We start from the raw sequence: 13486 nt of genomic DNA, 5'->3' as shown, positions 1-13486 counted from the left end.
AAGGTTAAAAGAACTGATGGCCTTAACTGTATGCTCATTAGAAAATAAAGAATGTATGTTTTACAAGTGTAAAAAGTGTCCAGAAAAAGGAAGTATTGAAAAAAAAATTTAATGATCTAGTTGGTAATACGGCAAATGAAATAACTTATAAATAATGGTTGAAAACTAATAGATACTCCTTAGAAACAATAGTTAAAAACCTTGATGAGTTTAAAAACAACTTATATGAACTCATAAAACATCATTATGTCAGCAAATCTCAGACTTTTTAAAAGAGCTAAAAGAAAACCTAAATACAAATAAATGTATTAGACAAATGGATTTTGCTGAAAACTTTTTATTTGTCATACAAGGGGAAGTTTAGGTATCATATTTTTCTAAAAATCAGGCAACTATCCATCCATTTGTTGTATATATGAGATCTTAAATTAAAAACTGACCCTAGAAAGCAAATGTTAATGTGTTATATCAGACAATCTGATTCACAATACTGAGGCAGTCTTCAGTTATGTTTCAAAAATCATATTTATTATGAAAGAAAAACATCCAGAAGTTCAGAAGATTCATTATTTCACTGACGGTGCAGGCAGCCAGTATAAAAATAGGTAGGTTAATATTTTAATTCAGATCATTCAAAAAATTCTGATTAACCAATTTTAAACATTTTGCATAACAAGTTTTTAGCATTAAAAACTTGTTATGTAAAATCTAAATTATTGGATAGAGTAATTTCTTTATTTCAAATTATTCAAAATAAATAAATAAAAATGCTACCTTGTATCTAGTTAAGTCTTTATCAAATATTTTTCTAAGAGGAACAACATTAGGTGCAAAGAAATGTGCAAGTTTGGCTAAAATAACACCATTTGTGAGACCTTGTTCTAATTCTGTTGTAGGTGGCACCTCTTCATGTATACATCCTTCTAGCCATCTATAAAAGAAATTGAATTAAAAAATAAACCTATTGCAAGCATTTATAAAATCTGAATACTTATCAATAATTATCACTAAATTAGCTATAACTTATAAAAAAGCAAGACCTTTTTAATTCTTTTAAATAAATACATTATATAAGTCAAGTCTGTATATATATATATATATATATATATATATATATATATATATATATATATATATATATATATATATATATATATATATATATATATATATATATAACAAAATAAATGATACATACATTCTAGCTTCCTCAAGATGACAGAGATATTCATAAGCAATCTGTTCCCTTCTCCGCTCATCCATCTCCTCTCCTGACTGTCGCGATTCCTCACTTTCATAATCTAAGATTATAAGGGAAATAATTTTTCAGATTTTTGTGGCTTAATCTTGTGATTTAATTTAAAAAAACTCATGCAATGTTTTTAAACAAGTATGTGTTTGTATTTTTTATGATTTATTAAACCATCATAGTTGCCATTTTTTTTTTAAACTTTTCTTGGTTTTACTTAATTTGAATTTTGACTATTAAAAAAATGAAGGCGATAAACAAAACATATTAAAACTAAAAAAGCTGTTTTTATAGTAATAATAATTTAATAATATTATGAGAAATATTTAGAGTGGACTAACACGTTTATAAAATAAATATTATAAAACAACTTTATTTTCAGTAGTATTAAAGTACAAAACATTGTCTAGACTAACTTTAAGTTCGATTAAAAATTCAGAAAAAGTCGAAACTTTTATATTTTAATTTGCAACAACTTAAGACCAAATTGAAAATTTAGGCAACGTAAAACTTAACATTTAAAAAAGAATCTGAATTTTTATATCACATAATAAATAATACTGTTTTAGCGCAATAACGAGCTCAGCTATTTAACTAGTTTTAATAATTTTTAATAGTTTAAAAGTTTTAAGAACCTTTTTTTTAATAATTTAAAATATTTTAACCTCCGACATTCTTTCCCCAGTGACCAGGATCTTTCGTCAGATTGGGTGAAGGAACGCTCATTTTCAAACTCAATTAATCATTCATAGGAGAATTTAAAACATTTTGTTAATTAAACTTTTGATTCAGATTTGATATTATAACATTTTGTAAAAAGAGTCCTTGTTACGCGCAGTTATTACAATTACCACGCCTTAAACTAGGGCCGTCAATTCGCATAAACTTATAAGCTCCGTTTGTTTACAAAAAAGCATTTTTCCATATCAAGTAATAAAAAATCACGCAGAAAGTCAGCTTATCGAATGAATTTTAACAAATTACGGAATTTACTTATGGCCTAAAATAACAACTTTACTTAAGGATAACTGAGATAAACACCATGCATAAAGTCGTTTCTATTACGATATTTCCTTATTTTAATATAGGCTTATATAGGCTTGCTGCGAGACAAAAAAAATACATTCTGATAATTGTTTTTCTGATAGTTTTGTTATAACATAAAAGATAACAACGATAGAGATGAATTATTTAAATACTTAACTGATTTTGCTTTTTAAGTTTTGCAAAAAAGGTCTGCGTTTATTGCCAACTCGCGCATTGGAAAATTGATTTTTTTTTTTAAAGGAGGTTTTTATGTTACGTTTTTTATATAGCTGAAGATTAATGATTAAATGAAATTTAATTATTTAATTAAACTAAACCGCGAGTTTCTTTAATTTCAAAAATGGCATTAAATAAATTGTTTAATTAAAAATTTAATTTAGCAAATAATTTTATTAATTCTGAAAACAAAGACCATGAACATGATTAAACTCTGATTTTAAAAGCAAAAATATTTTAGAACTAGTTACAACAAAATTTTGTAAAAAGACCGTTTTACAAGTTTTTGTCATGTTTTCATCATTTTTTTCATGGCTGTAATTTTTTAACAAAAATATGTTTATGATAAATATTGCTCTTGAGAAATCATAACTTTATCAATAATTCAATGCAATTAAATATTAATATAAGCTTTTTATATAGAATCATATTTAATATCTCATTAATTCATTCTATTATAAATAATTCTTTGTTAAAACAAATAAACCTTTTCTTGAGCGCTCTACCATTTCTCATCATTTGAAATTTTCGTTCATCGTGTGCTAAAATTTGAATATTAGTAATCAATACATTTATCATTTGATTTTAGTTTTTAAAATTCGTTTACTTTGACTTCCGTTTTCACGGATTGTTTTTCTTTCAAAACAATTGAATGATTAATTATTTATTTACTATGAAAATCGTAAAAATTACGTCACAGGTGAAGTTAAAGTTGTATTCTAGGTCAACCTGTATGATGCATACAGGTTGACCTAAAATCTATGACCTGTATACACTTTATAGGTTGACCTAAAATACAACATTAAAATTCTTTGTTGAAATTACAAGCATTAGCTACATAGGTAATGGCTAATTAAAAACTCAATGATAAATAAAGAACTCGAAGTTCACTAAAAATTCAGCACTAAAAATCGTAGCGTATTCAGCAATTCTCTTTACTAGCAGAATCTTTACAAAGTCTATTTGATACAATTTATTTCGGTTTTTTACTAAGTTGCAAATGATATGGTTCCCTATCTTGACCACTAAAAAAATTTGTACGTTTAATAGGCAACATAATTAAATAAAAGTAGGTCGTAGAATTTTTATTCAAAACAGTTTAAAATATAATAGTTATTGGGATTTTAAATGAAAAATTTCTTAATTCATTAAAGAAATTTAATAAAAAATTTAATTATTATAGTTATAATAATTATTAGATTACTTTTTATTAATTTTTTTAAGACATGTTGTTTATTTTTAGGCGGTGGCGGCTATAACAGCTTTGTACCCAATGATAATAAAGCTTTAATTTTTTGATTCAGACATTGGATCAGTATATGCAAAGCCAAAGGGGCACGCATTGTCCGGGTGATGTCCGTTGGACGTTGGACAAAATCTTTAACTGCATGTTATTTTGCCAATTACACAAATACCGATTGTACACGAAACACAATTGTACACGACTGTTTATCATGTATTAAATTTTAGAAAAAAAAAAAAGCTCTGTCATTTTAACTAATAGGATTTTTGTAATTATCGAATTCCAAATTATATATAATGCAGATTATAAAGGTATGTAACTGTCTTAACCATTTAATAAAATACATTGAACAGATTAGTATAGTAAACTAATTTATTATGATGCAATTATTTAAAAGAAAAAAAAACTATAAAATCCGGATTTATTCAATTTGATTGAAAAAAATAAACCTCAATCAAATAAGTAAAAAGCTTATTTCTTAAAAACATTTTTTTCTTCCATATCATGGTTAATTTCTACATTTTTAATATCTGAACTCTAAGCTTTTTGTTGTGAGCCTCCTCAGATGTGAGAACAAAAACCTTTAATAAGAGTTTTTTAAGTAAATATGTTTTTGTTTAGTTTATGGTAAAAGATATGTAAGAACATTTTAATATTTGTTTCATGAACTTGATAAATTAAATGCTTGATAATTATTGACTTTATGACTTGACTTGATGACTTGATGAATTACTGACTTAATGACTTGACAAATGGAAGTGAAAATTTGAGATCTGTTGATGTGCTGCGAGAAGGTCTTTTATCATTTGAATCTGGGCGTTGTCAACATTCTATAACTGCATTTGAAAAACTACTTACAATCTGAACTCCATATAGCATTTGTAAACTATTAAAAAAAAATTTTGAGACTCAATGTTGAAGCATTTAAACAAAACAGAAAATGCTTCTCATGGAGAATATTTTGTATCAAAATCATATAAGGTGCGTATTGATTTTCCTTTAGCTATTAATTATGCAACTTGTAACAGTATTTTTGTTACCTAGCGTTTATCTCTAAATGTGTACAAATTTTTCCTTGCAACAACATGTCTTGATAAATGCTCTATTTGCACCCTTGTTTCACCCATGTTTTATATACGTTCTGGTTTTGGAAGATCTGGTTACTTTGCACCAGATCTTCCAAAGTTGTAATGTATTTTGAAATCTTTTTCAAGCATAAAAAATTTCCAGCATAATCAATTAGTTAATCTTCAAGATCACTTATAATTGATCTTTTCCTGGTTTTTTTTTTTTGACTTTAGTTGTTACTAAACCTTCCCTGATACCATTTACTGGCCGGTTATTATAACATGTGATCCAAAAAATCTGGACAAATTAAATTCTAAAATATTTTTAGAAAGATGACTTATTTTTTAAGTTTTGAACGATTTTTTAAAAAGAGCAATGTTCATAGAGTAATATTACAAAAAATTACAAATTTTCCATTCGTTGTCTGCGAACTGTATCAACTCTTGTAAAACTCTCCTTACCAAGTCGATGTACGCGCTCAATGTCGACATGTTTGAAGCAGTAGTTGATACGGTTCCTCAGTTGAATCAAATTTTTAGCTTCCCAGCAATTAGCATATACTGCTCTCTTGATTTCATTCCAAAAATCTTCAATAGGTTGCAATTCTGGTACGTTTGCAATATTTTGACTTCTGGGCACATATTCGACATTTTTGGACCTCAAAAATTCTTGAATTTTTTTTGAGTAGTGAGATGATGCAAGTTCAGGCCAAAAAACTATTTCATCATCTTTATGAACAGTCTTTATAAATGGGAGCAAACATTGACAGCTTGATCGGAAGGTGCAACATAATGCTTTGACAATCCCTTTGGAGAAATTGCAACCCAAACCAATAATTTTTGTTCAAATTTTGATTTTCTTTTTAATTTAACATCATTTGGTGTCGTAGTAACATGATGAATAAAATCCACTGTTTCCTGAAATATTACAATTACTTAATCCAAAATATGATTCATCGTCAATGATCACTTGTTTTTTTCGAAAAATTTCAACCAATTTAGAGCACTTTGGACGAACAAGAGATTGTTGTTCAGGATTTCTTTTTGGAGCCTTAATTTTTTTATGATAATGAATGATTGCCTTCTGCTTTAGCAAGAGAACGTTGACTGATTCCATGTTGATGGTCGATTTTTTTTTCCAATTGTTTGATCTTCTTTTTTGTCATCTTAACTGCTTTCCTACCGCTTCTAACTTGTCGTTCGGATAATATGTTGTTGTCTTTTCGTTTTAGAATATTGTAGAGCGTAGATCTTGGAATACTTTCCATCATAAAATGTTTTACAATTGCGTTTTTGGAAAGTTCTGGGTTAATTTCAATAAACTCGTACACTCGCTTTCTTACGTCATCTTGTTTCGAAGTAACTTTTTTCATCATTTCAAATTTGTTGCTCAGTATAAAATTAATAAAGTGGGAAACTTATTGAATGGGACAAAGTAATGATTATTGAATGGGACTTGTTCATGGCGATACTTATCGATAATTATCCAAAATACGGTATCCGTATTTTTGACTGGGGGCGGACAATCTTACGGAAAGATATATTTTAGTTTTTTAAAAGTTCGATTTATGAGTAGTTGATTGTTACAATAAATGGCTAAAAAGTGCTGTGCTCCTGGATTTAGAGGAAACTATGACGCTAAAAATAAAGTACGAGTTTTTAGGCTTCCCTCCAATGATGAAAAAAGAAATCGTTGGATAAATTCAATTCCAAGAAGTAATTTTCCAAATAAACCAGATACTGTTGTCTGTGAAAGACATTTTCCGGAAAATTTTTTAAAAACTATTGTCAATGGGAAAGTTAGACCAGTTGAACCTCCTTCAATTTTTCCAAACATTCCACCTAGTGTGGTACCAACTCAACCTTTAAAACCTAGGTCCTCTACTAAAGTGTTGTCTTCTATCAGAACTGAAAAGTGTGATGAGTTGTTCAAATATAACTATGTTTGCTGTTTATATCTCAAGCAATTTTAATCTTGAAAGTTTTTATGCTGGTGTTCGTTGTTTTATTTCTTCACTATCAAGAAATCGTATTACATATCTTGATCGCTGGTCAAGAGTTGAAGAAATAATTCGCTTCCTGAACAACAATGAAATTGATCACCAAAAGTTGGTATTACAAGATCTTATTACATCTATGAATGCATCAGAAGTAGGTAAAAAAATTTATAATGTAGAAACTATGATCAGATTGCATTGTTATTTTTCAACGTCTCGAAGCTTGTACAATCAGGTACGAAAAGATTTTGCCAAACTGCCAAGTGTAAAAACATTAACAAAAATTACATCTATGACAAAGAAAGTTTCAAATATTGACTTTATTAGTACCATTTTTTCAAATTTAGAGGAAAATCATAAAAATTGTACACTTTTGGTGGATGAAGTTTATGTAAAGTCTCTTCTTTATCATGGTGGTTTTCTTTTTCGAAAAGCGGAAAATAATCCAGAGTTGTTAGCAAATAGTGTTTTGGGTATTATGGTTAAATGTTTAAAAGGTGGACCATCTTTTTTATGCAAAATGATACCTGTCTGTCATTTGGATGCTTCTTTTTTGTTTGAGCAAGTATGCTATATCATTAATTCGATTAAGTCCAGCATTGAAAAAGTAATTTCAGTTATTGGTGATGGCATCTGAACAAATCAAGCTTTTTTTAAATTATTTGAGAGAGTTGAAGGAAAACCGTGGTTAACAAAATGTGGAATTTTTCTTCTTTTTGATTATGTATATCGACTAAAAAGTATTAGGAATAACTGGGTCACGAAAAAAATGCAGAAACTGCGACTTAAAAAGACCAAAATTTGACTGCCAAGTGAAGTGGCCTTAAATGTATTTTTGATTTTAAGAAAGATCAGCTAATTAAGTTATCAAGACTATAATTTGTAGCTATACATCCAAAACCCATTGAAAGACAAAAAGTATCACATTGTTTAAGAGTATTTTGCGATGAAACTATAGCTCCTTTTAAAACTTATTCAAAAGTTATCCACCTTTGCAATATGAATGAAACCATTTGTTTTTAGAAAAAACTAAATTTTGGAAAACTGTAAGTGTAAAAGAAATTTATGGTGATATAATATGCAATTTTTAGATTCTTGTAAGAGAGTTATTTCTGAAGAATTAGGCATAAATTTGCAGTACTTACTTGAATTTAGAGATTTGGCGTTTAAAATGAGTGGTAAACAAGGTCATAGAATGAAATCTTTAACTAAAGATACAGGTACTTCAATTTGGCATACATTTTGATTATGTTATGTTTGGAGAGTTTTCAACAGATTACATTAAAAAAGCATTTAGTAAGTTTAGGCATAGTTCAGGTGGAACATACTTTATAACAGTTCAAAATGTTGTTAGAAAGTTAAACATTGAGAAAGCAAAATGGAGACTATACAAAAACTATGGACCTACTATAAACAACCAGTTTTATAAATACTCCTTCAGAATTTTATCTTCAACCAGTGATCTCTTCTAATTTTAAAAGAAAGTACAGTTGAGTAGAAATTTACTTGCTTGGGTAGTTTGTTCAAGTATTTTGCTGATCTATTATATAGTTGGTTGTGTCTTGGAAGACAGTTTGGAGCATATTTACGCTTTATTTTAAAATGGTGACCACGTGACAAGGAGTTAATAAATTTTGAAAACTCATGTCTTTTTAGTCTTTCGTAGTATTGAAGATTTCTCAACTTTGAAGCCCATTTTTTTGCTTTACGCTGAACAGATTCAACCAAAGCTACGTCAGTTTTTAAATACGGGCCCAAACAGACACTGCATATCCAAGGTGTGGTCTTATAAACACTTTATATACTTTGAGAGCTATTTTTTCATCAATGATGGTGAATGTCGTTTTTAGCATACCAAGAATTTGGTATGCTAAAAACGACATTCACCATCATTCAACCTCAAGTGGAGCATACATGTTCAATCAGTAGACAACTGATTGAATATGTATGCTCCACTTGAGGTTAGATGTAAAAACGACTCCTAAATCACGCTCTTTAGTAAACCTTCTTAGGCTTTCATTTATACCTTGGTCATTTTGCAAAAAGTAACTGTACATAGGATTGGTTTTACAATAATGGATAAAACAATATTTTGAAATGTTTAATTTAAGTAACCAAGTGTTTGACCACACGTAAACTAAGCGTAGACGATCCTGCAGATCAACAAAATTAGTCTGCAATAAAGTTTTAGAAAAAAGTGTAGTATCGTTGACAAATAGTTTAGAAGTTTCAGTAAGTTGATTAAGATCGTTTGTGAAGAGAATAAAGAGGACACAGTGTCACGAAATGACTTTTAATTCGAACCTATTGTCCCGAGAAAACCCTTTGGAGGTTTGAGAGTACACATGTGTAGAATAACACTAGAGTTGGTTTTGAAATCTTTCATCATCGTCCGAGAAAGAAAAATCAGTTTAAAGTTTTTAAATTTATTGCTCAGAATAAAAATTTTACAAAAAAATAATTTCTTTAAAAAAATCTTCTTCTCTATTATAACATATAAATTTCTTCAACTTATAATGTGTTTGCAACTCTAAACAAAGCAAAACCAAAAAAAATACATACAAGCTATTCTTGAAAGACAAACAGTTTTCTACTTTTAGCTTTGAAATTCAAGCTGTGAAAAACATTAATGATTCTAGATACTTATACAAAATTATTCTACTCAATTGTTTAAGAAGCAAGCCTTTATTAAACTCTTACATAGCATATGTAGTTAATAACTCTAAATATCTCTTCCACAAATAGAAATCAAAATAAATGTTTACTGTTATACTCGATCAAACAGTTTCGAAGATTCCTGGGATAATACCGATAGATGGCTGGCCTCTTGAAACGTTGCCAATGAAGACTGAAGTTGTGGTGAAGTGACTCTGTGGCTTGCTCAGAAAAGATGCTCAGAGAGTGGTTGTGGCGATCAATAAACTGTGTCACATGGAAGAAAACAGTATGTGCTTTGGGGGTAACACTTGTGTTTGAGATAGGAAGCTTTAAACTCTTCAATAAGCTCACATTAGTTCTGTTGGAGTGTATTCCCAAAGCAGGCATGAACAACAGCATCAAATTTTCTGAGGGTTTCAATAAATGGAAATGCCAAAAAGCAAGCATGCTTCTCTGCAAGTTGTTGAAGTGAGTCAACATTTCTCAAAAGCTTTCTACACTCATTGCCAGCAAATTGTCCTCCATGAAAAGGTTGTTGTTGAATGTTGATCATCTTTGGCCACTCATCTGCATTTTGCCAAACCTGACAGAGGTTCTTAAACACCAATAAGAAGGTGAAGTTCCATAGGAGGAATAAAATCTAGGACAAGAGTATCATCAGAAAGTCTTATTATTGGCTGGTGAACAACATTTTTAAAGTCCCTTGCCTTTTTTGTTTGGGCACCGGCTGCTTGGAAGCCTTCAAAATCAGAACGAATGGAGCCAAATGTTCGAAGCTCACCACTGTGATGAAGATTCTTTGACTCAATGTCACACCAGGTGCAAGGGTGTGCACTAGAGTGAGATTGCAAGCCACAAATTATGTTAGCAAGCTTCATGTCGCATGACAACACAAAAGACATTCTCTCTAAACACAGTTTATCCAGGATTTGTTTGACATTGTCATAGTTTTCAGAGACATTTTCTGCAATGGCCACCAAAAGTTGACGCTTCACTCCTGAGTCTTTGAAATTTTTAAAGAGAGGTTTCTTTGATGGAGGAGAAGTATCTGGTGTTTCTAAGCTCATAATACCAAAAGAAACTTTCACGAACCCGCCTCCACCATTTATCCCCACCTTAATAAGCTGGTCTGACTGAGGGCCTCTGACTTCAGCAACAGTGTTTCTTAATGCCTCCATGTCATTGCAGTACACCAATAAATGTTTAGACTCTTGGCTAGTGCTTTTGGATGTATCAGTAATTTCTGAGGTGACAAAGAGGTCAGAAAGTTGCTTTCTAAGAGATTCAAACTTTTCTCTGAAATTTTTCTCCACAACACGCTGTGGAACTACTTTGTTTAGAGTTGAAGCAAGCATATTCATTCCCCTATTTGAAAGACCAATCTGGTTTTGAACTTGTACTAGATGTTGTGCAGTCAAGGTGGGTGTAGATGAAGGAAATAATTCTCTTTGTCGCGATGGACCTGCAAAAAATCACAGAAAGTTACCATTGTATCATTTCCGAAATTCATAGTGTATATTTTATTGCTATGCCCTTTGACAAAAGTTTTTTTTATTTAAAAAGTACAGTTTTTACCTGCAGTTACTGGAAAGGGTCTTCCTACTCCTTGATTGAGACGGACAGTGCCATGGGGGGAAGGAACTTTGTTGGCAATTACAGAAACAGCCACTCTTTCTGCTGCTTTTTTGTCCTTTTCTGCAACTTTGAGTAAGTTCTGTCGTAGCATTGCTTTAGTTCAGACATGAGGGATGCCTCTTCCTATCAATGAAAAGCATGCTGAACATCTTTTCTCAACAATTGGCTGTTCTATAAGCTGACTGGCAGTGTTTGTTGCTCCACTTATCTGAGGGCTTCTGAATTTTGCTTTTCCCACACTACAAATCAAGCAATCACATGCTGATTCTCTTGTTGCAGGACGGATCTTTATGTTTTGATAGTCTGGCAAGGAAGGAAGTTGGATATCTCTCCCTTCACCTTTTCTTCTGAGACTTACTCGACAGTTTTCACAGATTCTAATTGGTACTCTTTGGTCTTCAAAGTTAATTCTTTAGCCCAAAATTTCTTGACTGCGTTTAATCATAAAATCAGTCAGCTGCCTGTTAGCTTTGTTCATATAGAGAAAACAGACAGTTTTCCTGTTGTCTTCATGAGTTTTTGCTTGGTTAGGCATTTTGAAAAATGACGCACACCTTGTTCTTTTAAAACGGTTTCTAAACTGTTTGCAGGTTTTTCCCGGAATTTTTTAGTTAATTATTTTTTTGCTAAAATATTTTGTATGTACTATTTGTAAAACAAATAACCAAAATAGACAGTTTTTTTGAGAAAGAAAAAAAAACTCTTAGTTTATTGACCTTATTAAATAAGCATAAAATTAAAAACTTTAAACTGATTTTTCTTTCTCGGACGATGATGAAAGATTTCAAAATCAACTCTAGTGTAATTCTACACATGTGTACTCTCAAACCTCCAAAGGGTTTTCTCGGGACAAGAGGTTCGAATTAAAAGTCATTTCGTGACACAGTGAGGAGCAGGCCGAAAACAGAACCTTGATGAGCACCACTGAGTACATCTACCCAGACATAGCACTGAGTACATCTACCCAGACAGAGCTAGTATTGTTATTTGTAACGCATTGCTTTCTACAAACTAAAAAAGAATTAATTCGTTTTAGTAATTTACCGTTTATTCAAAATGATTTTAATTTTTACATAAGTCTGCTGTGAGGTACGGAATCAAAAGGTCTAGCAAATTCGAGTTTGATTACATCAATAAACTGATGCGATGCTGAGGAAGACGAAATAATATCGAAAGTCTCAAGATTTTATTCTTGACAACTTTTTCAAAGATTCTGCACGCAATAAAGGTCAGTGAAATAAGTCGATGGTTTTCTGGAAGTAGTTTGTCTCCTTTTTTTCATAGACCGGACTAATATAAGTTCATTAATAATGTCTGCAATAGAGAATCCCAAGTTGTTATTATAATTGCATTTAGATTTAACATCACCTTTATTTAACAATGGAAAATTTTCGGAGCTTTCAAGAGTAAACATAGATTTGAATTGAGTGTTCATAAGTTCAAGTATTTCGGAAAATGTTTCAGTACTTTCCCTTGAAGCATTTTTTAGAAAACGAATTTTATCTTTATTTTTAAGCTGGTTATTAAAGTTTTTGAAAAATTTGTTTTTGACAAATTTTATTAGTTGATCAAAGAAGTTTGCAGAAAGGGTAGAGGGGAGGGGGGGTAAGTAAAAGCATAAAAATTGTTAACCTAATTAATATAGGCCCTCTATTTGACGTAGAGAAAACCGGAGAACTTCGAAGAACCGGTTTTTGGTTTTTTTAAATCATAAAACTAGTTATAAAACTGGTTTTTCAACGGGTTTTTTATTATAAAACGATTTTTATTGCTGTAAAAGTTCAATTTAACTTGTTGAAGTTAACTGGAATTGGATGTAATGGATCTGTACATAAAACAAAAAAAAAGTTTAAGAAAGCAAAATATTTAACTCCTGATCATTTTTTGTTTATTATTAGGCTAAAATAAAAAATTTAATATTTAAACATTAATTTTTTTCAATGTAGACTTTAGCTAATTAAACAATAAACGATATTAAATATAGATTTGAACCAATTAAATAATAAATGACATTAAAGTAGTAAATAAAAGCATCACTTTAATTCAATTCTTTTGGATTGACTGCAAATTTTAATTAAATATAAAATGCTTAGATTTTAGAGGAATCGTGTCATTGAGTTAAAGTGGGAGAAGTGTGGGTGAAGTGGGACTATATAAAATCGACTCCAAAACGAGTTTTGGAGTCGTTTTAATTTATTATGAATATGAGAAAATCTTGATTTTAAAATGAAGTTTAATTTAAATAAAACAAAAATACTCAATTTTTTAATCAAAATTACATGTTTAGTGTCTATGATTATTTCACATTTAAAGTGTTAATGGTTTCAGCTTTTAATTTTGATGTTATTCCAGCAAGTGGTTGGCGCAGGACTGC

General features: G+C 30.1%; 1 protein-coding gene across 2 annotated transcripts in view; it reads right to left on the bottom strand.

Annotated features, from left to right (window-relative positions):
• Positions 1-3158, bottom strand: part of LOC100200912 (ras GTPase-activating-like protein IQGAP1) — a 36963-nt gene extending 33805 nt beyond the window's left edge. Inside the window, exons 1-3 of one of the 2 annotated variants that reach the window (XM_065815256.1) lie at positions 3000-3158; positions 1199-1301; positions 775-931 (exon numbers count right to left, since the gene is read on the bottom strand). In XM_065815256.1, the coding sequence (XP_065671328.1) occupies positions 775-931; positions 1199-1301; positions 3000-3021 (282 nt within the window). In that variant the 5' untranslated portion in view covers positions 3022-3158. Of the gene's footprint in view, positions 1-774; positions 932-1198; positions 1302-1914; positions 2232-2999 lie in introns of those variants that run through there. The other variant, XM_065815255.1, reaches the window with a different exon arrangement.
• Positions 3159-13486: the final 10328 nt, after the last annotated feature.

Source organism: Hydra vulgaris, chromosome 13 (assembly GCF_038396675.1).
Source record: "Hydra vulgaris chromosome 13, alternate assembly HydraT2T_AEP".
NCBI lineage: Eukaryota > Metazoa > Cnidaria > Hydrozoa > Anthoathecata > Hydridae > Hydra > Hydra vulgaris.
Note: the sequence above shows the minus strand (reverse complement) of the source record. Positions and strands in the feature narration are given on the sequence as shown.